Below are 23038 nucleotides of genomic sequence, written 5' to 3' on the forward strand. Positions count from 1 at the left end.
CCGGTTTAGCTAACGTAGGCTAATGCGAGACATATCTGATATTGGCAGAAGGCTTAAATTCTTGTTAATCTAACTGCACTGTCCAATGAGAATAACAGATCTATAAGTCACATTTCTAGCAACGCCTCCTCCCTTTCATGTGGACGAAACGTTCTATGACTCTGTCATACAGTACATGCTTTTAGTTTTTGTTGTCCTAGGCTACCTGGCAAAATGCTTGCTCGCTAGCCTAACTTGCTCTCATGGGAAATGATGAGCCAGCTGGTTAACATTAGCCTTCTACATCTGGCTACGTATTGAACTTCCATCCTCTCAGGCAAGAGACACTATACATTTTATGGTTGGATCAGAATCGCTGTCATAATCATTGGCCAGTATGGAGAATTAAGTAAAACCACAAGCCCAAAACCCTATCTTCATCCATGGCTAATTTAGGTCACTGGAGGACAACAACACTACAAGATTCAAATTGTTTCTGGATGTGACATGATGTGATGTGATTGGACTGCAGCCAAATCCAAACTGGCTTCCTTGACACTTTTTTGGGTGTGCCAGGACCATTCACAGTTGAGCTCACTGGGTTTAGTTCAACACTGATTGGCTATTATTTTACAAGTGTTTTATCAAGGGAGACCAAATGCTTGCTGGCTTCCCTTGCATTCGATATTACACATACAGAGAGGCGCTGTTTTGCACAATCAGTTGCTTTCCGTAGTGTGATACATTCAACCTCTTGCGAAATGAAGGACAATTATTTATTTTGTTATTGGCCACTTTTTTGGGGGGGGAGACTGGCTTCCATCCATGAATACATAGCACTGCTGACTAATGGTGGGAAAATACCTCCCTCTTTTCCCTCCAATCACAGAACAACCATACATGTATTTATGCTCTCTCACAGCTCTCACACACTCATTCTCTGTTTCATACCACTCCATAAGGACATAACGGTTTGAAAAGAAGGGATTCCAGCTGTCGTTTGTCAAGTCGTTTCCTGAACTTGGCGTGGCTTTGGAACAACTTTGCTAAACACCGGGAAAGAGAGTGGGGGGTGAAAGAGGGCAAAACAGAGGGAGTTGAAACAGTCCAGTGAAAGAGGACAAGGATAACTCCAGTATCAGTACTCAAAATGGGTTGGTCTTGGGCTCTAGCGTGCTGGTGTGCATTAGTGCTGGTGTGCTCGTCTGAAGGTTTGTAGCTTACAAGGTTTTTGCATGTAGTCATCAGTTCTTTCTGTCCTTGTTTTATGTCCTGGTATGTGTTTATGGCTCCCCTTCTGTTTGTGCATGGTCTGTTAGAAGTGCACAGAAGAGGCCATTTTTATGCCCTATCAAGATCATGAAGAAAAACATTATTTGTTGGACATGATACATTCCATTCCACCAGTTTAGTGTGGAACAACTTTGTCCAAATCTACTAACAGTATAACTATTATTCTAGGTATAACAAACATCTAGACTAGAGAATTCACACCATGTTAATTAAAGGTGCAATATGCAAAAGTCGCTCCGCAATTTCCTGCTTGATACAATTCAAATAGTTAATTTCAGTTTGTGACAAAACAAGCAATGTACATACAGTGTTGAGAATCATTGTACCATCTAAACCGCTATGAAATACATTTTCAATAGGCAAAAATATTTGTATTTTCAGATGTTTGAAGCTGGTATACAAAACCAGAAGCAAAAATGTAACTTAAGAAATGGGAATCATAGAAATAGTACACTTAGAACAGATCTCCCGCTTCTTAGACTTGCTGTCAATGAGAATAACAGATCTATAAGTCATATTTCTATGTGAATTGGGTCACACAAAAAGTTACATATTAGCTTTAAGTATTCTGATTTCATGATTTCCACAAATCTAAGTGGAAAACAACAGTACTGACATCACATGGTCAGAGTGCTATGGCTTATTTATTAACTAGTATGTGTGGGTGTGTGTGTTTACATTCTCTCATCCCTTCCACAGATAACAGATCCCTTCCTGACATGTTACAGAGACAGGCCTCATTTGACATAGAGGATTTCCTGCAAAGTTAGTGTGACATGTACTGTGTGTGTGTGTGTGTGTGTGTGTGTGTGTGTGTGTGTGTGTGTGTTTCAATGCCCTCACAGTGCTGTGTGTATATTTGTATTCCAGGGGAGATCACACAGTACCCGGACATAGACTTTACACCTGGAGTTCGGCCAATGGCTGGGCCTCGCTCGGTTGGGGAGTCCTACCCCAGTGTCCTCTTCCCGCCCGGCCGGCCCTCCCATAAAAACCTCCAGGCCATCTGTCTCCATAGCAGCCATCGTCCGCGGTACCCTTCCTACTCCCTCCCCCGCAACGGCGGAGGCCACTTTAGTCGTCGAGCTGCAGCAGTCAACCGGGTAGAGTCCTGGTACAGCGCATGTTGCCATGGGAACGGGACACAGCAGGTCCAGGAAGTGACGCTGTGCTGCGTTACACAGGCGGTGAGTGTTTCTGCGGCAACATTGGATTCTGTCCTTTCGTGTTGTGTTGCGTTCAGTTCTGTTTAGGTCCATTCACTCCTAGTGTACCAACAGAACCACCTTCTAGGTGCACAGATGCAGTAGTGATGAGGACAGAGGATGCCCAGGGAAGATGAGACTCAGTAGAAGGAAAGCCCATACAGACACAACAGATTAGCCTTGGAGTCTATCTCTATAGCTGTGTAGCTGTGTAGAGGGGAAGGCATTCATGAGTCAGGCCCACTAAAGTTGTATCTTCACTATTTTAGGACTTCTTTTATCTCTATTTTTCATGTGTGAATTGATGTTTGTATATGTCACTTACAGTGGAAACAGACCCTGTCCACATTCTGTACTGAGGAGTCCCGAGTGAAGACACGCCAACACCCCTGCTGCCAGAAGGAGGGCGAGGCCAGACTGAGCTGTTTCCATAGGGAAAACCCAGACCCCACCTACCTGCCAATCACCCCCATACCTGAACCTGGCTTCACCTTTAACCCCAACACTTGTCACAAGTAAGGGAGGGAGAGAGGTTTACTTTAGTTTTAGGGCAGGGCTGTTATGGTGACGGTATTACCGCCACACTGGTGGTTACGAGTCATGAGCGCAGTCAAATTCCACATGACTGTTTAACGGTAACTAGGCTTCTCCAAAACTGCGCTCTGATGGTGCTGATGATCATTAGTAGAGTACCAAACTTGCTAACAGTCAGTTGCTAATGTGCTGGTACTCAGCACCGTACTGTCTCTCTAATCACTCTGACATCAATAGAAATGTAAATCAAAAATCGAATCAAACACTTCATGAGTGCCCATGAGCTCATGTTGCGTAACATTTCTATAGGCTAATCAATTGTGGGAATTTTTTGGGCCTCTTTTAAAAAGAGGATCCCATCAGCTTTCTATAGGCTAAGCCAACTATATTTATTTATCAACGTTCCTAATATTAAGCACATTGCTTCGCTTTCCAAATGAGTATAGCCTACTTGGCTGCATGAATATTAACCATAGGAAATGCGCCCTCGATTTGCTATTTAAGTGTATTTACATCAAATCAAACTATATTTGTCACATGCGCAGAATACAACAAGTGTAGACTTTACTTTGAAATGCTTACTTACAAGCCCTTAACCAACAGTGCAGTTCAAAAATATTTACCATATAGACTAAAATAAAAAGTAATAATAAAAGGTAACACAATAAGAATAACAATAATGAGGTTATGTACCAGGGGCACCGGTACTGAGTCAGTGTGTGGGGGTACAGGTTAGTTGAGGTAATTTGTGCATGTACAGTTGAAGTCGGAAGTTTACATACACTTAGGTTGGAGTCATTAAAACTAATTTCAACCACTCCACAAATGTATTGTTAACAAACTATAGTTTGGGCAAGTCGGTTAGGACATCTACTTTTGTGCATGACACAAGTAATTTTTCCAACAATTGTTTACAGACAGATTATTTCACTGTATCACAATTCCAGTTGGTCAGAAGTTTACATACACTAAGTTGACTGTGCCTTTAAACAGCTTGGAAAATTCCAGAAAATGATGTCATGGCTTTAGAAGCTTCTGATAGGCTAATTGACATCATTTAAGTCAATTGGAGGTGTACCTGTGGATGTATTTCAAGGCCTACCTTCAAACTCAGTGCCTCTTTGCTTGACATCATGGGAAAATCCAAAGAAATCAGCCAAGAACTCAGAAAAAAAAATGGAGACCTCCACAAGTCTGCTTCATCCTTGAGAGCAATTTCCAAACACTTGAAGGTACCACGTTCATCTGTCAAACAATAGTACGCAAGTATAAACACCATGGGACCACGCAGCCATCATACTGCTCAGGAAGGAGACGCGATCTGTCTCCTAGAGATTTTGGTGCACGTATTTTGGTGCAAAAAGTGCAAATCAAATCAAATGGATTTATATAGCCCTTCGTACATCAGCTGATATCTCAAAGTGCTGTACAGAAATCCAGCCTAAAACCCCAAACAGCAAGCAATGCAGGTGTTGAAGCACGTTGGCTAGGAAAACTCCAGAGAAAGGCCAAAACCTAGGAAGAAACCTAGAGAGGAACCAGGCTATGAGGGGTGGCCAGTCCTCTTCTGGCTGTGCCGGGTGGAGATTATAACAGAACATGGCCAAGATGTTCAAATGTTCATAAATGACCAGCATGGTCAAATAATAGGTCTGGGACAGGTAGCACGTCCGGTGAACAGGTCAGGATTCTATAGCTGCAGGCAGAACAGTTGAAACTGGAGCAGCAGCACGGCCAGGTGGACTGGGGACAGCAAGGAGTCATCATGCCAGGTAGTCCTGAGGCATGGTCCTAGGGCTCAGGTCCTCCGAGAGAGGGAAAGAAAGAGAGAAAGAGAGAATTAGAGAGAGCATACTTAAATTCACACAGGACACCGGATAAGACTGGAGAAGTACTCCAGATATAACAAACTGACCCTAGCCCCCCGACACTTACTACTGCAGCATAAATACTGGAGGCTGAGACAGGAGGGGTCAGGAGACACTGTGGCCCCATCCGATGATACCCCCGGACAGGGCCAAACAGGAAGTATATAACCCCACCCACTTTGCCAAAGCACAGCCCCCACACCACTAGAGGGATACATTCAACCACCAACTTACCATCCTGAGACAAGGCCGAGTATAGCCCACAAAGATCTCCGCCACGGCACAACCCAAGGGGGGGGGGGGGGGCAACCCAGACAGGAAGATCACATCAGTGACTCAACCCACTCAAGTGACGCACCCCTGCTAGGGACGGCATGAAAGAGCACCAGTAAGCCAGTGACTCAGCGCCTTTCCGTTCACCTTCACACTCCTGGGCCAGACTACACTCAATCACAGTACCCACTGAAGAGTCTTCAGTAAAGACTTAAAGGTTGAGACAGAGTTTGCGTCTCTCACATGGGTAGGCAGACCATTCCATAAAAATGGAGCTCTATAGGAGAAAGCCCTGGCTCCAGCTGTTTGCTTAGAAATTCTATGGACAATTAGGAGGCCTGCGTCTTGTGACCGTAGCGTACGTGTAGGTATGTACGGCAGGACCAAATCAGAGATATAGGTAGGAGCAAGCCCATGTAATGCTTTGTAGCTTAGCAGTAAAACCTTGAAATCAACCTTCGCTCTCTCTCCCCCGCTACTCTCTCCTCTTCCATCCTATCATCTCTTCCCTCTGCTCAAACCTTCTCCAACCTATCTCCTGATTCTGCCTCCTCAACCCTCCTCTCCTCCCTTTCTGCATCCTTTGACTCTCTATGTCCCCTATCCTCCAGGCCGGCTCGGTCCTCCCCTCCCGCTCCGTGGCTCGACGACTCATTGCGAGCTCACAGAACAGGGCTCCGGGCAGCCGAGCGGAAATGGAGGAAAACTCGCCTCCCTGCGGACCTGGCATCCTTTCACTCCCTCCTCTCTACATTTTCCTCCTCTGTCTCTGCTGCTAAAGCCACTTTCTACCACTCTAAATTCCAAGCATCTGCCTCTAACCCTAGGAAGCTCTTTGCCACCTTCTCCTCCCTCTTGAATCCTCCCCCCTCCTCCCTCTCTGCAGATGACTTCGTCAACCATTTTGAAAAGAAGGTCGACGACATCCGATCCTCGTTTGCTAAGTCAAACGACATTGCTGGTTCTGCTCACACTGCCCTACCCTGTGCTCTGACCTCTTTCTCCCCTCTCTCTCCAGATGACATCTCGCGTCTTGTGACGGCCGGCCGCCCAACAACCTGCCCGCTTGACCCTATCCCCTCCTCTCTTCTCCAGACCATCTCCGGTGACCTTCTCCCTTACCTCACCTCGCTCATCAACTCATCCCTGACCGCTGGCTACGTCCCTCCCGTCTTCAAGAGAGCGAGAGTTGCACCCCTTCTGAAAAAACCTACACTCGATCCCTCCGATGTCAACAACTACAGACCAGTATCCCTTCTTTCTTTTCTCTCCAAAACTCTTGAACCTTGGCCAGCTCTCCCGCTATCTCTCTCAGAATGACCTTCTTGATCCAAATCAGTCAGGTTTCAAGACTAGTCATTCAACTGAGACTGCTCTTCTCTGTATCACGGAGGCGCTCCGCACTGCTAAAGCTAACTCTCTCTCCTCTGCTCTCATCCTTCTAGACCTATCGGCTGCCTTCGATACTGTGAACCATCAGATCCTCCTCTCCACCCTCTCCGAGTTGGGCATCTCCGGCGCGGCCCACGCTTGGATTGCGTCCTACCTGACAGGTCGCTCCTACCAGGTGGCGTGGCGAGAATCCGTCTCCTCACCACGTGCTCTCACCACTGGTGTCCCCCAGGGCTCTGTTCTAGGCCCTCTCCTATTCTCGCTATACACCAAGTCACTTGGCTCTGTCATAACCTCACATGGTCTCTCCTATCATTGCTATGCAGACGACACACAATTAATCTTCTCCTTTCCCCCTTCTGACGACCAGGTGGCGAATCGCATCTCTGCATGTCTGGCAGACATATCAGTGTGGATGACGGATCATCACCTCAAGCTGAACCTCGGCAAGACGGAGCTGCTCTTCCTCCCGGGAAGGACTGCCCGTTCCATGATCTCGCCATCACGGTTGACAACTCCATTGTGTCCTCATCCCAGAGCGCTAAGAACCTTGGCGTGATCCTGGACAACACCCTGTCGTTCTCAAATAACATCAAGGCGGTGGCCCGTTCCTGTAGGTTCATGCTCTACAACATCCGCAGAGTACGACCCTGCCTCACACAGGAAGCGGCGCAGGTCCTAATCCAGGCACTTGTCATCTCCCGTCTGGATTACTGCAACTCGCTGTTGGCTGGGCTCCCTGCCTGTGCCATTAAACCCCTACAACTCATCCAGAACGCCGCAGCCCGTCTGGTGTTCAACCTTCCCAAGTTCTCTCACGTCACCCCGCTCCTCCGCTCTCTCCACTGGCTTCCAGTTGAAGCTCGCATTCGCTACAAGACCATGGTGCTTGCCTACGGAGCTGTGAGAACGGCACCTCAGTACCTCCAGGCTCTGATCAGGCCCTACACCCAAACAAGGGCACTGCGTTCATCCACCTCTGGCCTGCTCGCCTCCCTACCACTGAGGAAGTACAGTTCCCGCTCAGCCCAGTCAAAACTGTTCGCTGCTCTGGCCCCCCAATGGTGGAACAAACTCCCTCACGACGCCAGGACAGCGGAGTCAATCACCACCTTCCGGAGACACCTGAAACCCCACCTCTTTAAGGAATACCTAGGATAGGATAAAGTAATCCTTCTCACCCCCCCCCTTAAAAGACCTAGATGCACTATTGTAAAGTGGCTGTTCCACTGGATGTCATAAGGTGAAAGCACCAATTTGTAAGTCGCTCTGGATAAGAGCGTCTGCTAAATGACTTAAATGTAATGTAAATGTAAATCAGCCCTTGCCTTGACAGGATGCCAGTGTAGGGAGGCTAGCACTGGAGTAATATGATCCAATTCTAGCAGCCATATTTAGCACGAACTGAAGTTTATTTAGTGCTTTATCCGGGTAGCCGGAAAGTAGAGCATTGCAGTAGTCTAACCTAGAAGTAACAAAAGCATGGATACATTTTTCTGCATCATTTTTGGACAGAAAGTTTCAGATTTTTGCAATGTTACGTAGATGGAAAAAAGTTGTCCTTGAAACAGTCTTGATATGTTCGTCAAAAGAGAGATCAGGGTCCAGAGTAACGCCGAGGTCCTTCACAGTTTTATTTGAGACGACTGTACAACCATTAAGATTAATTGTCAGATTCAAGAGAAGATCTCTTTGTTTCTTGGGACCTAGAACAAGCATATCTGTTTTGTCCAAGTAGAAAGTTTGCAGCCATCCACTTCCTTATGTCTGAAACACAGGCTTCTAGCGAGGGCAATTTTGGGACTTCACCATGTTTCATTGAAATGTGCAGCTGTGAGTCATCCGCATAGCAGTGAAAGTTAACATTATGTTTTCGAATGACATCCCCAAGAGGTAAAATATATAGTGAAAACAATAGTGGTCCTAAAACAGAACCTTGAGGAACACCGACATTTACAGTTGATTTGTCAGAGGACAAACCATTCACAGAGACAAACTGATATCTTTCCGACAGATAAGATCTAAACCAGGCCAGAACTTGTCCGTGTAGACCAATTTGGCTTTCCCCAATCTCTCCAAAAGAATGTGGTGATCGATGGTATCAAAAGCAGCACTACGGTCTAGGAGAACGAGGACAGATGCAGAGCTTTGGTCTGATGCCATTAAAAGTTTATTTACCACCTTCACAAGTGCAGTCTCAGTGCTAAAACCAGACTGAAGCATTTCGTATACATCGTTTGTCTTCAGGAAGGCAGTGAGTTGCTGCGCAACAGCCTTTTCTAAACATTTTGAGAGGAATGGAAGATTTGATGTAGGCCGATTATTATTTTTATTTTTTCTGGGTCAAGGTTTGGCTTTTTCAAGAGAAGCTTTATTACTGCCACTTTTAGTGAGTTTGGTACACATCCGGTGGATAGAGAGCCGTTTATTATGTCAATCCCAGATCAACAGCAAAGGACCATAGGACATATTCCAGTCTGTGCTAGCAAAACAGTCCTGAGTGAGTCACTGGTACTTCCTGCTTTAGTTTTTGCTTGTAAGCAGGACTCGGGAGGATAGAATTATGGTCAGATTTGCCAAATGGAGGGTGGAAGAGAGCTTTGTATGCATCTCTGTGTGTGAAGTAAAGGTGGTCTAGGACTTTTTTTTCTCTGGTTGCACGTGACATGTTAAAAATTTGGTAAAACTGATTTAAGTTTGCCTGCATTAAAGTCCCCGGCCACAAGGAGCACCGCTTCTGGGTGAGCATTTTCTTCTTTGCTTATGACCTTATAGAGTTGGTTGAGAGCGGTCTTAGTGCCAGCTTCGTTCTGTGGTGTTAAGTAGACAGTTACGTATAATATAGATGAGAACTCTCTATGTAGATAGTGTGGTCTACAGCTTATCATAAGGTACTCTACCTCAGGGGAGCAATACCTCGAGACTCCTTTAATATTAGACATCGCGCACCAGCTGTTATTAGACACACACCCTCACCCCTCGTCTTACCAGAGGTAGCGTCTCTGTTCTGCCGGTGCATGGAAAATCCCGCTAGCTCTATATTGTCCATATTGTCGTTCAGCCACGTCTCGTGAAACATAAGATGTTACAGCTTTTAATGTCCCCTTGGTAGGATAATCTTAATTGTAGGTTATCCATTATATTTTCCAATGATTGCACGTTAGCAAGAAGAACAGATGGCAGTGTGAGTTTACTCACTCGCCTACTGATTCTAAGAAGGATGCCCGATCTGCAGCACCTTTTCCTGCGTCTTTTCTTCACACAATAGCCGGGAATCTGTTCCTGTTCCAATGAAAGCAAGATATCCTTCTCGTCGGACTCATTAAAGGAAAAGTTTATTCCAGTCCGTGGTGAGTAATCGCTGTTCTGTCCAGAAGTTATTTTTGGTCATAAGAGATGGTAGCAGCAACATTATGTACACAATGAGTAAAAAAATAAGTTACTCAAACTGCAAAAAAACGAACAAAAAAGCACAATTGGTCGGGAGAAAGTAAAACGTCAGCCATGTTCTTCGGCACCATCTTCATAGAGTATGTATTACATTTATTCTTCCCCCTGCCCCTATTCTGATAGCTGCATGATAATAATCCAAACTAATTTCATACATATAATATTTAGTATTAGTGATGCACCGATATTACATTTTTGGCCGATACCGATATTCAATATTTTCCTTGCCCAAAAAACCTCAGTGCAAGACTGTCTCTACAGTCCATAGTTCGAATCCAGGCTGTATCATATCCGGCCGTGATTGGGAGTCCCATAGGGCGGCGCACAATTGGCCCAGCGTTGTCCAGGCCGTCATTGTAAATAAGAATTCTTTCTTAACTGACTTGCCTAGTTAAATAAAGGTTACACACACGCCACACTGACCAAAATGTTATTTTGTTGGCATTTATGTATGTCCCCACTACCAGTAAAACATAATCAAAACCTATTTCTTTCACTTATTTGCTGTGCTGTTTCGTTGTTAATATGTTCCGTCGTTTCAATCTCAACCAGGATTTCTATGGAACGCCGTTTGGGTCTTTGCGTGTCAAAAAAGATACACGTCTAATGACTCTATTTGACGTGTCAAATAACACAACATAATCTGTTTCGGTAGCTATAGATACCTAGCTAACTATATAGATATCTAGCTAACTATATAGATACCTAGCTAACTATATAGATACCTAGCTAACTATATAGATACCTAGCTAACTATATAGATACCTAGCTAACTATATAGATACCTAGCTAACTATATAGATACCTAGCTAACTATATAGATACCTAGCTAACTATATAGATACCTAGCTAACTATATAGCTAGGTGGCATCTAAAATAACCCAAATTTATAAGACAGTTCTTATTTGATTAATGTTAATGTTCAATTGCAATAGGCGAACAACATGTGTCAACCTAGCTAATACTTACAAGGATTCCTAAATCATTGCTAAGAATAATGAAAATGACAGCAGTTTTTACTGGTCATTGTGTTCAGGCTGGTTGAATTGGTGCTAGCTATGTACCAAGCTAAAGCTAGCTACCCCAGAATTTGCGGTCGAACAAATGATGCTTTATTACCAATGCAGTATTGTAAACACATCGTTCGTGGCCAGTGTTTGCTTGTTTGCAGACTTTTTTGTACAGCTTTGACAATGCTACTATATATTTTTTGACACGCAAAGACTCAAGCGGCGTTCCATAGTATGTATGTCGTCAAGATAATAGCAGTGATGAGATTACTGTGTAACTCTGGTAGGGCAACGTCAGAAAAATAGCGCACTTGGTAGTGTTAACTGGTGCTCGACCAGTTAGAAAAAGCCAACATTACCAACGACAGAGAACGGTTGATTGTCAAGGGCAATGAATCCCATTATCTTGGCTTTAATGGATTTCACCTTTGAGTTGTCTTGCTGACATTTTTACTTGTTGACTGCTCGATCCACACAGCATACATTGTGGGCTAGTTTAGGAATGCTGTGTTGCACAAATAGTGCAAACTTTTACGTGGCGTCATTATGTCATGTACCTTCATTATATAGGTGTGCACGCCTGCTTTGACATCGGTTTTGCACGTTTGGCATTAAACTAGACATCGGCTGATACCGATGTTGGCATTTTTAGCTAATATCATCCGATTCCGATATGTTCACAATATATCGAGCATCCCTATTTAGTATATGTAAAGGCAAGATTAAACTAGTCTAATGGGTGACAATATTATAATATGTTAATCGTGCCCAGTATGTGCATAAGGCAAGAAACAGTGCATGCTTTTTTTTGTGCAACTTTTTCAAATCATAGTCGCATAGTCGCGCATGTCATGTAGCCTAGCCCATAGGCCTATATGTTCTGACAAGGTTTGTATCATAACTAACCTGGCCAAATAACTCCAAACGCAGCCTGCAGGCCTAGAACCCCTGGGACACGGTAAGAGACCACATAGCCTACAGACCTAGAACCCCTGGGACACGGTAAGAGACCACATAGCCTACAGACCTAGAACCCCTGGGACACGGTTAGAGACCACATAGCCTACAGACCTAGAACCCCTGAGACACGGTAAGAGACCACATAGCCTACATACTTAGAACCCCTGGGACACGGTTAGAGACCACATAGCCTACAGACCTAGAACCCCTGGGACACGGTTAGAGACCACATAGCCTACATACTTAGAACCCCTGTGACACGGTTAGAGACCACATAGCCTACAGACCTAGAACCCCTGGGACACGGTTAGAGACCACATAGCCTACAGACCTAGAACCCCTGGGACACGGTAAGAGACCACATAGCCTACATACTTAGAACCCCTGAGACACAAGAGACCACATAGCCTACAGACCTAGAACCCCTGGGACACAAGATACCACATAGCCTACATACTTAGAACCCCTGGGACACAAGAGACCACATAGCCTACATACTTAGAACCCCTGGGACACGGTAAGAGACCACATAGCCTACAGACCTAGAACCCCTGGGACACGGTTAGAGACCACATAGCCTACAGACCTAGAACCCCTGGGACACGGTAAGAGACCACATAGCCTACATACTTAGAACCCCTGAGACACAAGAGAGCACATAGCCTACAGAGCCTAGTGAAACATGTGTTCTTATAAACTCAGTCAGTGCGCAGTTGCGTGTGAAAACAGAGTTTTGACTGGTCATTATATAAAAGAGGATCCCAGCTTTCTTGTGCTGATATATTTATGTCTCAATTCTTAAAATTAAGCCCATTAATCTGCTTTACAACCGGTGTAGCCTAACTGGCAAAATAGGCAGTGTGTGAGTTTCATATTTCGGGAAGATATTTTTCACTATAAAAATGCACCTTTTATAATAAAGCATTACATGCATATAATGCTGTTTCTTATGTAAAATAGCCTACTATTGGAAATGTGATGAGTAGATTGGATGGTCATAATTTAGGCTAATAACGCATGGCTGAGCGTGTATAGCATGGAGCTTCCCAAAAAGCTTCCCACATCTTCAAACAGTCGAATTATATTTTTCAACAGGGCTATACATTTTGGTGTTTTTTTCTCTACTGAGTAGCCTCGTTTCACTGCCAAAAATAAAATTAAACCATCTATTGTTCAGCGAAATAACACAATGTCAAATACAGGTAGCCTAGTCAAATAATTAACATCCAATCACATTAACCGTTACTCTCTTGCGGGAATTCCACCAATGGTCCGTATATAGCCAAACGTAGCTTCTGCTCATTCCGTTTGCTCAAAAATGGTTCAAAAGAAGTAAGGCCCGCGACCATAGAGACACATACCAACAGTACTACACCTGCACCTGTCGATGATGTAACGGTCGTCGTATAAAGAAGGTGTGGACCAAAGCACAGCGTGGTAAGTGTTCATGTTATTTTTATTTAAACTGAACACAAAACAAAATAACAAAGAGAATGAACGAAAACGAAACAGTCCTGTCAGGTGCAGAAACACAAAACAGAAAACAACTACCCACAACCCATAGTGGGAAAACAGGCTGCCTAAGTATGGTTCTCAATCAGAGACAACGATTGACAGCTGCCTCTGATTGGGAGCCATACAAGGCAAAACACATAGAAATCTAACACACAGAACAAAACATAGAATGCCCACCCCAACTCACGCCCTGACCAAACTAAAATAGAGACATAAAAAAGGAACTAAGGTCAGGACGTGACAGACAACATAAGTTGTTCAGCTTCCACGAGCACATCCAATGCTAGCATCAGTAATTCTACATTTGTTGTTAGCCCAGCTAGCATGGACACTGACAGTTGTGAATCTGATGCAGCCGAAGAGCTACTGCCCCTTACCCAGGAAAGCACCGAACAACAGACAGGGACATTGGACCATCGTAGAGGTGCAAATACGACTACATTGATTTGGGGTTCACGTACACTACCATTAAAAAGTTTTGGTCACTTAGAATTATCCTGGGTTTTGAAAGAAAAGCTCATTGTTTTGTCAATTAAAATAACATAAACATTTTCAGAAATACAGTGCAGACATTGTTAATGTTGTAAATAACTATTGTCGCTGGAAATGGCTGGTCTTTCATGGAATGTCTACATAGGCATACAGAGGCCCATTATCAGCAACCATCACTCCTATGTTCCAATGGCACGTTGTGTTAGCTAATCCAAATGTATAATTAAAAAAGGCTAATTGATCATTAGAAAACCCTTTTGAAATTATGTTAGCACAGCTGAAAACTGTTGTCCTGATTAAAGAAGCAATAAAACTGGCATTCTTTAGACTAGTTGAGTATCTGGAGCATCAGTATTTGTGGGTTCGATTACAGGCTCAAAATGACCAGAAACAAAACGTTCTTCTGAAACTCATCAGTATATTCTTGTTCTGGTAAATGAAGGCTAATAACAATGTCTACACTGTATTTCTGATACATTTTATGTTATTTTAATGGACAGAAATGTGCTTTCTTTCAAAAACAAGGACATTTAAGTGACCCCAAACTTTTGAACAGTAGTGTATACTGGGAGTAGTGCCTTACCTCAGCCACAGTGTGTTATATGTGCAAAAGTACTATCTTTACAACTCAATGAAACTGTAACGGCATTCCTCCTCCTCTTCTGAGGAGGAGAAGCGAGAAGGATCGGAGGACCAATGCGCAGCGTGGGAAGTGTCCATAACGTTTATTTTAAGATATAAACTGAACACTATGAAATATAAAACAATAAACGTGAACATGAACGAAAACCGAAACAGTACCGTGAGGCAACAAACACTCACACGGAAACAAACACCCACAAACCAAAAGTGAAACCCAGGATACCTAAGTATGATTCTCAATCAGAGACAACTAACGACACCTGCCTCTGATTGAGAACCATACTAGGCTGAACTCAAAACCCTAACATAGAAAAACACACATAGACTTCCCACCCCAACTCACGCCCTGACCATACTAAATAAAGACAAAACAAAGGAAATAAAGGTCAGAACGTGACAGTACCCCCCCCCTCCCCAAAGGTGCGGACTCCGGCCGCAAAACCTGAACCTATAGGGGAGGGTCTGGGTGGGCATCTGTCCGCGGTGGCGGCTCTAGCGCGGGACGTGGACCCCACTTCACCACAGTTTTTGTCCGCCTCCTCAACCGCCCCAGTGGCCTCTTATGAGCGGCGACCCTCGCCGCCGACCTCCGACTGGGGACCCTAGCCATGGGTCCCGAATGGACGGGAGACTCCGGCAGCGCCGGACAGGCGGGAGACTCCGGCAGCGCCGGACAGGCAGCGCCGGACAGGCGGGAGACTCCGGCAGCGCCGGACAGGCGGGAGACTCCGGCAGCTCCGGAGTGAAGGGCGATTCTTGCATCGCCTGGCTGACTGACGGCTCTGGCGGCTCCTGGCTGGCGGCTCTGGCGGCTCCTGGATGACTGATGGCTCTTGCGTCTCCTGGCTGGCTGACGGCTCTGGCGGCTCCTGCCTGACTGACAGCTCTTGTGGCTCCTGGCTGGCTGACGGCTCTGGTGGCTCAGGACAGACGGGAGACTGGCGGCTCAGGACAGACGGGAGACTCTGGCAGCTCAGGACAGACGGGAGACTCTGGCGGCTCAGGACAGACGGGAGACTCTGGCGGCTCAGGACAGACGGGAGACTTTGACAGCGCTGGGCAGGAGGAAGGCTCTGGCAGCGTTGGACAGGCGGGAGCACCTGTAGGGAGAAGACAGAGAGACAGCGTGGTGTGGCTGCCACCGGAGGGCTGGTGAGTGGAGGTGGCACTGGGTAGACCGGACCGTGCAGGCGCACTGGAGCTCTTGAGCACCGAGCCTTCCCAACCTTACCTGGTTGAATGCTTCCCGTAGCCAGGCCAGTGCGACGAGGTGGAATAGCCCGCACTGGACTGTGCTGGCGAACCGGGGACACCATGCGTAAGGCTGGTGCCATGTATTAGCACATTTCATGCTTTCTACTACACTTTATATATGACTGGAGACATTACCAAAATCTTTTTTGAATAGGACAAATTAAAGGGTAGTCTATTCTGCTGACAGTGACAAAAATATCAATTAAAAACGACATTGTCCATGTAATAGGCCTACGAGAAGGGAATATCAAAATGTCATCAATATACACCACCACACTCTCCACCGTACTAGCACCAACGGAAACCCCTAAACACCTACCTGAGCACTCTCGCGACCACCCCGTGAGAGCCCTCTGCGGCCAAGAAACTGTGGGGTTATGACAAGCTAACCAGAGTAGGCCCAGCACCATGGGAAATGCAGGAGAGTCAATAAGGAAGATACTAATTCTCTCCTTGTGACCCCCCTGCGTCACCATGCCCAAAGGAGTGGTGACCTCCTTAATCAACCCTGACCCTAATGGTCGATTATCTAAGGCGTGAACGGGGAAAGGCACAGCCACGGAAACAATGGGGATCCCTAAACTATAGGCTAACGCTCTATCAATAAAATTCCCAACCGCGCCTCAATCGACGAGTGCCTTATGCTGGGAATGTCCCTGGCAGTTCGCAGCCTTTCTATCCTATTCCTGGGGAAGGGAGAGACGAATCCCACTGGGACCAGGAGGGAGAGGGGCGCTCAGAGGAGACCCCGGTTGTGCTGGTGGAGGTGCTGGAAGAACTCCCTGTCTCTCCCAGTGTTCCATAGTTTGGACACTGAACAAGGAGAGGGACCAACTTCGGCGTAAGTCGGAGGAGGAAATTATTGTCCAAAAACAAACTTTAAAGTATTACTGAAAAATTGTGAATATGCGCTATGTGCACTCACCAAGGATATTGCTGTTGCTCTGGCTGGTGCCAATAATTCTGTTGTATAATTCTATTCTGTTGTTTGTTTAATTGAGAATTTTGATAACTAAAAGACAGATTAGTCCTTTCATTGTCTTCTCTTTACAGCGATAACCATTTTCTGTCCAAAATGTTTTCCCGCAATTGTATTTTGAAATATTGCGATATGCCTGGCTTGGCCTCTACTTTCACAGATAGTCGCAACTCAACAATAATCTGCCCAAATTGCACGTTGCCTTTCCTTCCAACTGTAGGCAAGTCTATTTAAAACAATCCACAAAAAATAAATATCCTCTGTGGCCAAATCATGCTTTAGTAGCCTATTTTGAGTGATTTAATGTATTTCTGTATAGACAGGAGTAGGCTAATTAGGCTATATAATTTTGGCAATTTAATTCAATTTACTTTCGCAAAAGCTTATCCTAGCCTTCAGGATGCGCTGCCTATGCTTGCATTTTAAAAACATACAGTAAGTGCACATAACCTCCATTCGCTATTCACTAATGAAGTGCAGGCTACGGATTACATGCATTTGTTTTGTGGAGCATTCTAATCAAAAGTAATTTCACACATATTGGTAGGCTACATGTACACACCAGATTAAATTGAGAATAGTCTGATGGGTGAGAATATGATCAAGTGCTTGTCAAATTGTGAATGAGAGACTGATGAAGTGTGTGCAGCCTGTGGAAGAAACAGAGCAGAGCACATAACTTTCATGTATTTTCGTATTCAAATCATCATTAGTCACATCATGCAGCCTTAGAATGTATCAAAACATATAGCCAGTCAAAGGTTTGGACACCTACTCATTCCAGGGTCTTAATTTTTTATTTGACTATTTTCTACATTGTAGAATAATAGTGAGAAAAAAAAATCTCAACTATGAAATAACACATATGGAATCATGTAGTAAACAACAAAGTGTTGAATAAATCAAAATATATTTTATATTTGAGATTCTTCAAAGTAGCCACCCTTTGCATTGATGACAGCTTTGCACACTCTTGGCATTCTCTCAACTAGCTTCATTAGGAACGCTTTTAAAACAGTCTTGAAGGAGTTCCCACATATGCTGAGCACTTATTTGGCTGCTTTTCCTTCACTCTGCGGTCCAAATCATCTCAAACCATCTCAGTTGGGTTGAGGTCGGCTGATTGTGGAGGCCAGGTCATCTAATACAGCACTCCATCAATTTCCTTCTTGGTCAAACAGCCCTTACACAGCCTGGAGGTGTGTTTTGGGTCATTGTCCTGTACGCCATCCAGGTGGGATGGCGTATCGCCACAGAATGCTGTGGTAGCCATGCTGGTTAAGTGTGCCTTGAATTCTAAAAACATCACTGACAGTGTCACCAGCAAAGCACCCCCACACCGTCACACCACATTCTCCATGCGTCACGGTAGGAACCACAAATGCAGAGATTATCCGTTCACCTACTCTGTGTCTCACAACGACACGGCGGTTGGAACCAAAAATCTCAAATTTGGACTCATCAGACCAAAGGACAGATTTTCACCGGTCTAATGTCCATGTCTTGTGTTCCTTGGCCCATCAAGTCTCTTCTTCTTATTGGTGTCCTTTAGTAGTGGTTTATTTGCAGCAATTCGACCATGAATACCTGATTCAGGGAGTCTCCACTGAACAGTTGATGTTCAGATGTGTCTGTTACTAGAACTCTGTGAAGCATTTATTTGGGCTGCAATTTCTGAGGCTGGTAACTCTAATGAACATATCATCTACAGCAGAGGTAACTCTGGGTCTTCCTTTCCTGTGGCGGTCCTCATGAGAGCCAGTTTCATCATAGCACTTGATGGCTTTTGCGACTGCACTTGAAGAAACTTTTAAAGTTCTTGAAATGTTCCAGATTGATTGGCCTTCATGTCTTAAAGTAATGATGGACTGTTGTTTCTCTTTGCTTATATGAGCTGTTCTTGTCATAATATGGACTTGGCCTTTTACCAAATATGGCTATCTTCTGTATACCACCCCTACCTTGTCACAACACAACTGATTGGCTCAAACGCATCAAGGCACACCTGTTAATTTAAATGCATTCCAGATGACAACCTCATGAAGCTGGCTGAGAGAATGCTAAGAATGTGCAAAGCTGTAATCAAGGCATAGGGTGGCTACTTTGAAGAATATCAAATATATTTTGATTTGCTTAACACTTTTTTGGTTACTGCATGATTCCATATGTGGTATTTCATAGTTTTGCTGTCTTCACTATTATTCTATAATGTAGAAAATAGTAAAAAAAAACTAAAGAAAACCCCTGAATGAGTAGGTGTGTCCAAACCTTTGACTGGTACTGTATATCACAACTAAAGATGCATTAACAACAAAACATTAAGCATACAGGAGGACCTGTTTCTTTGTTAACCGCTCAACACAGAATAGCAGCATGTGTTCACTCCCTCAAATCATTTGGAGAAAATATCCTTTCTATTTTATTCAGGACAACTCAGATTATGCTATTCTGTTCTTCTGAAATAGACTACATTTTCATCATATCATGTTTTTTTAAACCTGTCTAAAATAAATAATGGATTTATTGTGATGGTGTAGGCTATATTAAATGGATTTATTAGACATCTTAAAATGTAGATGTTCCAAAGGTCTGCATCAGTGGCTTGTAAACTGTGTGTGTAAGCCAGGAGATGCTAAACGTGTTGATGTTAATTAACGTCAATTACCATGAGACTGGCAGTCATTTGCATGACAATCACAGGCTGACAAAATGTCATGACCGCTACAGCCCTGGAAACTAATGACTACATGTATTGTGTCCTTTCCTCCCAGGTCCCAGTCTGGTCCATGTGCTGTCAGAGGGGAGAAGCACAAGAAGAGCCCCCAAGCTACTCCCAGAGACTCTGACATCAGCTTCCCCCCTGGACGCCCCACTTTCGACAACATCGGATTGGTCTGCTGCCTACACAACAGCCGACCCCTCTCCACCACCAAGTGCCTGCCACGTACAGGCTTTGGCTGGCTGGCCCGCCAATCAAAGGCCATGAACCGCCTGGAGAGAGGGTTCACACACTGCTGTAAGGGACTGGAGAATATGCTACCCTGTGCTGAGGGAAAGGTAAGGAGTGTGTGTGTGTGCTGAGGGAAAGGTAAGGAGTGTGTGTGTGTGTGTGTGTGTGTGTGTGTATGTGTGTGTGTGTGTGTGTGTACAGTTCGAGTGTTGATCAATTCAAGTGTTTACAGAACATCTCTCCACCTCTCTCTTAGTGGCGTGAGGAGCTTGACAGGTTCTGTGAGGAAGAGCAGAAGGAGAGGCCTCACAACTCCTCCTGTTGTGATGTGGGAGAAGGTGAGGACAGGTATACCTGTTTCTCCTCCCTCGCCCCTCATCCAGACTATGAACAAAAGCTTGACTCTGCCTCTGACGCACCACAGACCCACAACCTCGGACACATCTGTGAAACATACAAGATCATCAAGAAGTAAGGGTTTGTTTAGGTTTATTGTGTGTGTGTGTGTGTGTGTGTGTTTAATTTAACCTTTTTCCTCCTCAGTCACATTTTTATGCTGCCCAGCCCGATTGTTTATCTTTCTGGGTGACAGAACCAGACCTTTCAGAAAGGGTACATTTCACTGTAGTAGATGGTGACTGTAGCTGTTTCCATCCGACTGGCGACAGATTTTAAATTTGCGCATTTACCCACAAGTGGTGTGTTTCCACCAAACTGACTTGTATAGTGCTTTTTTGTAGTGCACACAAAATGTATTTTTTTCTTCATTTTTCTGAATAAAAATCTAAAGATCTGTAACGGTTTTCTTGAGTTGATGGAGAGGCGGACGAATACGCAGCGTGGTTACTATTCATGGTTCTTTAATAAAGCAACTAAACATGAACAAACTAACAAAACAAGAAACGTGAAAAACCAAAACAGCCCTATCTGGTGCAAACACAGAGACAGGAACAATCACCCACAAAACCCAACACCAAACAGGCTACCTAAATATGGTTCCCAATCAGAGACAATGACTAACACCTGCCTCTGATTGAGAACCATATCAGGCCAAACACAGAAACAGACAAACTAGACAAACAACATAGAATGCCCACTCAGATCACACCCTGACCAAACAAAACATAGAAACATACAAAGCAAACTATGGTCAGGGTGTGACAAGATCAGTGTGTTTCCATCATATTTCCAACTTTCCTGATAGATTTGTCACAGAAACGGTTGTTATAAATAGTAAATGTGCCAACTCTGGTCTTGGCACATTCGCTCGAGCCAACAACTAGCAGATACAGTGTGGGTAAGCTAGTCTACATGATGAGATGTATTATGGATAACAGCAACCAATATTTACATTTTTCAAATGGCAGTCAAGCATCAATCATAATGTCACCAGAATAAAACCTTAAATATTTACTGGAAAGGAGAATCACTGTGCATCTTCACCTCCCTGTGAAGTTCATCATAACTTGTTTCATCTGTAGCCTAATAAACTGCATCGTTTCCTGAGTCGTAGTGGAAGGACCACACACCATATTATCGAGTGACTGCAAGTTTACGTGGATATGATGGTTATTATATCAATAGTTGCGCATAAAGGAATTTCCATCGCCATTTCTCACATAACTCATTTTACAGACGAAAAGATCCCACCATGTCAAACGAACAAATTATCTGTCAGTATTTATACAATTTTACCAAAAAATTCCTGTTTCCATTACAGTTGTTGTGGTTTTATTTGATACGGTATGTCCTTACTTGCAATAAAACTGTGGATGGAAATGTGGTTAATGACATTAAAATTCCAGATTTGGATTTTATCAAAAAACATTACCAAAGGTTTAAAAACAATAGTATACAATAACTTTCACAAGTATCTTATTACAGCAGCTAGTTTAATCCAGGGACATGTGTACATATCTGTCTAACAAAGCCCTTTGACTGATTTGGTTTGATTATCGAGTAAAACAAAGATGTAGTATACTGAGATGATCTTGCAATCTGCTCTCTCAGCTTCCCTGTGGCTCTCCCTGTCCAGAACTTAGTGGACCAATGCTGCTCCCTGCCAGCAGACCAGAGAACTGCATGTGTTCAGATACAGGTGAGTTTGACACTTAATAATGCAGGTTCACTCAGACAACCCCATATCTCATATTAACCAGGTTGTCCCATTGGGATAAAATGAACATGATTGGCCTTCAGGTGTCCACAGGATCTTAGACTGAGAGTTAAGTTAGTTAGAAACAATCATTTTTATATTGTAACTCTTTGCATGTTGCAGGCTTTTTGATATTGTTGTTTTCATAACTTCTCTCTTTGACTGTGAACCCAGCTAGTGATGCTGTCGCAGACACGCTGTCTTGAGGGGAAGCCTTCCTCTTCCTCTGTCTTGCAGAAGTCCTGCCCTTCCTCCTCCTTCTCCCAGGACTCCCCTATTTGCCTCTCCAGACTGCTCATGAATGCCATCACCAAGGCAACCAAGTCCCCACACCTCAGAAAGAGGATATTCCTCCTCACCTGATTTTGGTTTTACTCTGATGGCAGTGGGCCAGTCCGAATTAGCGGTCAGGGCATTTCTGCAGTAGTCACTAGATAACCATGCCAGAAAGGATACAATTGGCTAATACAGAAGAACTGTTGAGCAATTGCATGATTTAGTCAAACAGGGGTTAGGGTGTGGGTAAGAGTAAGCAGAATTTATAGTTAGAAAGTGCCATTTATTCCATATTTTCTAGCATGGCCAGATGACAACCAATTAATGTGATTTGTTTCGTAAAGCAGATATGTTTCAGATTTGTTAGTTGTATTTTTCATATAGCTCCAGAACTGCTAGTCCAGTTGTCCTGTTCTATTTCTAACATTTGAAATAAATCTTTATAGAATATGTCTTAATCATTTTGGAGTGAAGCACTGCCAGTTATTGTAGTTTGTCATTATCTGACACATGAACAACATTGAAATGATTATTTGAATAAACTGACATGTTGATGGAAGTGGACTTTATGTTATAGTGACTGTGTGACTGACATGTTGATGGAAGTGGACTTTATGTTATAGTGACTGTGTGACTGACATGTTGATGGAAGTGGACTTTATGTTATAGTGACTGTGTGACTGACATGTTGATGGAAGTGGACTTTATGTTATAGTGACTGTGTGACTGACATTTATCCACTAAGTTAGTGTAGTAGAACTTGCATTAATAGAGACAGACAGGGTCCTCACTAGCTGTCACAGCCACAGA

The 23038-nt window shown here is 44.1% G+C and overlaps 1 protein-coding gene across 2 annotated transcripts; it reads left to right on the plus strand.

Annotated features, from left to right (window-relative positions):
- The first annotated feature begins 891 nt into the window (after positions 1 to 891).
- Positions 892 to 22689, plus strand: LOC115120153 (extracellular matrix protein 1-like). 2 transcript variants are annotated; one of them, XM_065006792.1, is made up of 8 exons: positions 892 to 1190; positions 1972 to 2037; positions 2143 to 2459; positions 2805 to 2992; positions 19619 to 19904; positions 20054 to 20268; positions 21808 to 21895; positions 22127 to 22689. In XM_065006792.1, the coding sequence occupies exons 1-8, from the start codon at positions 1130 to 1132 to the stop codon at positions 22313 to 22315; spliced, it is 1410 nt and encodes a 469-aa protein (XP_064862864.1). In that variant the 5' UTR covers positions 892 to 1129; the 3' UTR covers positions 22316 to 22689. The 2 variants fall into 2 exon arrangements, with proteins under 2 accessions (XP_064862864.1, XP_064862870.1); XM_065006798.1 differs by lacking the exon at positions 1972 to 2037 and having other exon boundaries at positions 894 to 1190.
- The last annotated feature ends 349 nt before the right edge of the window (positions 22690 to 23038 follow it).

The sequence above is a fragment of the Oncorhynchus nerka genome, linkage group LG3, assembly GCF_034236695.1.
Source record: "Oncorhynchus nerka isolate Pitt River linkage group LG3, Oner_Uvic_2.0, whole genome shotgun sequence".
NCBI lineage: Eukaryota > Metazoa > Chordata > Actinopteri > Salmoniformes > Salmonidae > Oncorhynchus > Oncorhynchus nerka.

Coding starts and splice junctions, on each gene's coding strand:
- LOC115120153 (XM_065006792.1), top strand. CDS start 1,130: ATGGGTTGGTCTTGGGCTCTAGCGTGCTGGTGTGCATTAGTGCTGGTG. Junction 19,905..20,053: donor TACCCTGTGCTGAGGGAAAG/GTAAGGAGTGTG, acceptor CCTCTCTCTTAG/TGGCGTGAGGAGCTTGACAG. Junction 21,896..22,126: donor CTGCATGTGTTCAGATACAG/GTGAGTTTGACA, acceptor CTGTGAACCCAG/CTAGTGATGCTGTCGCAGAC.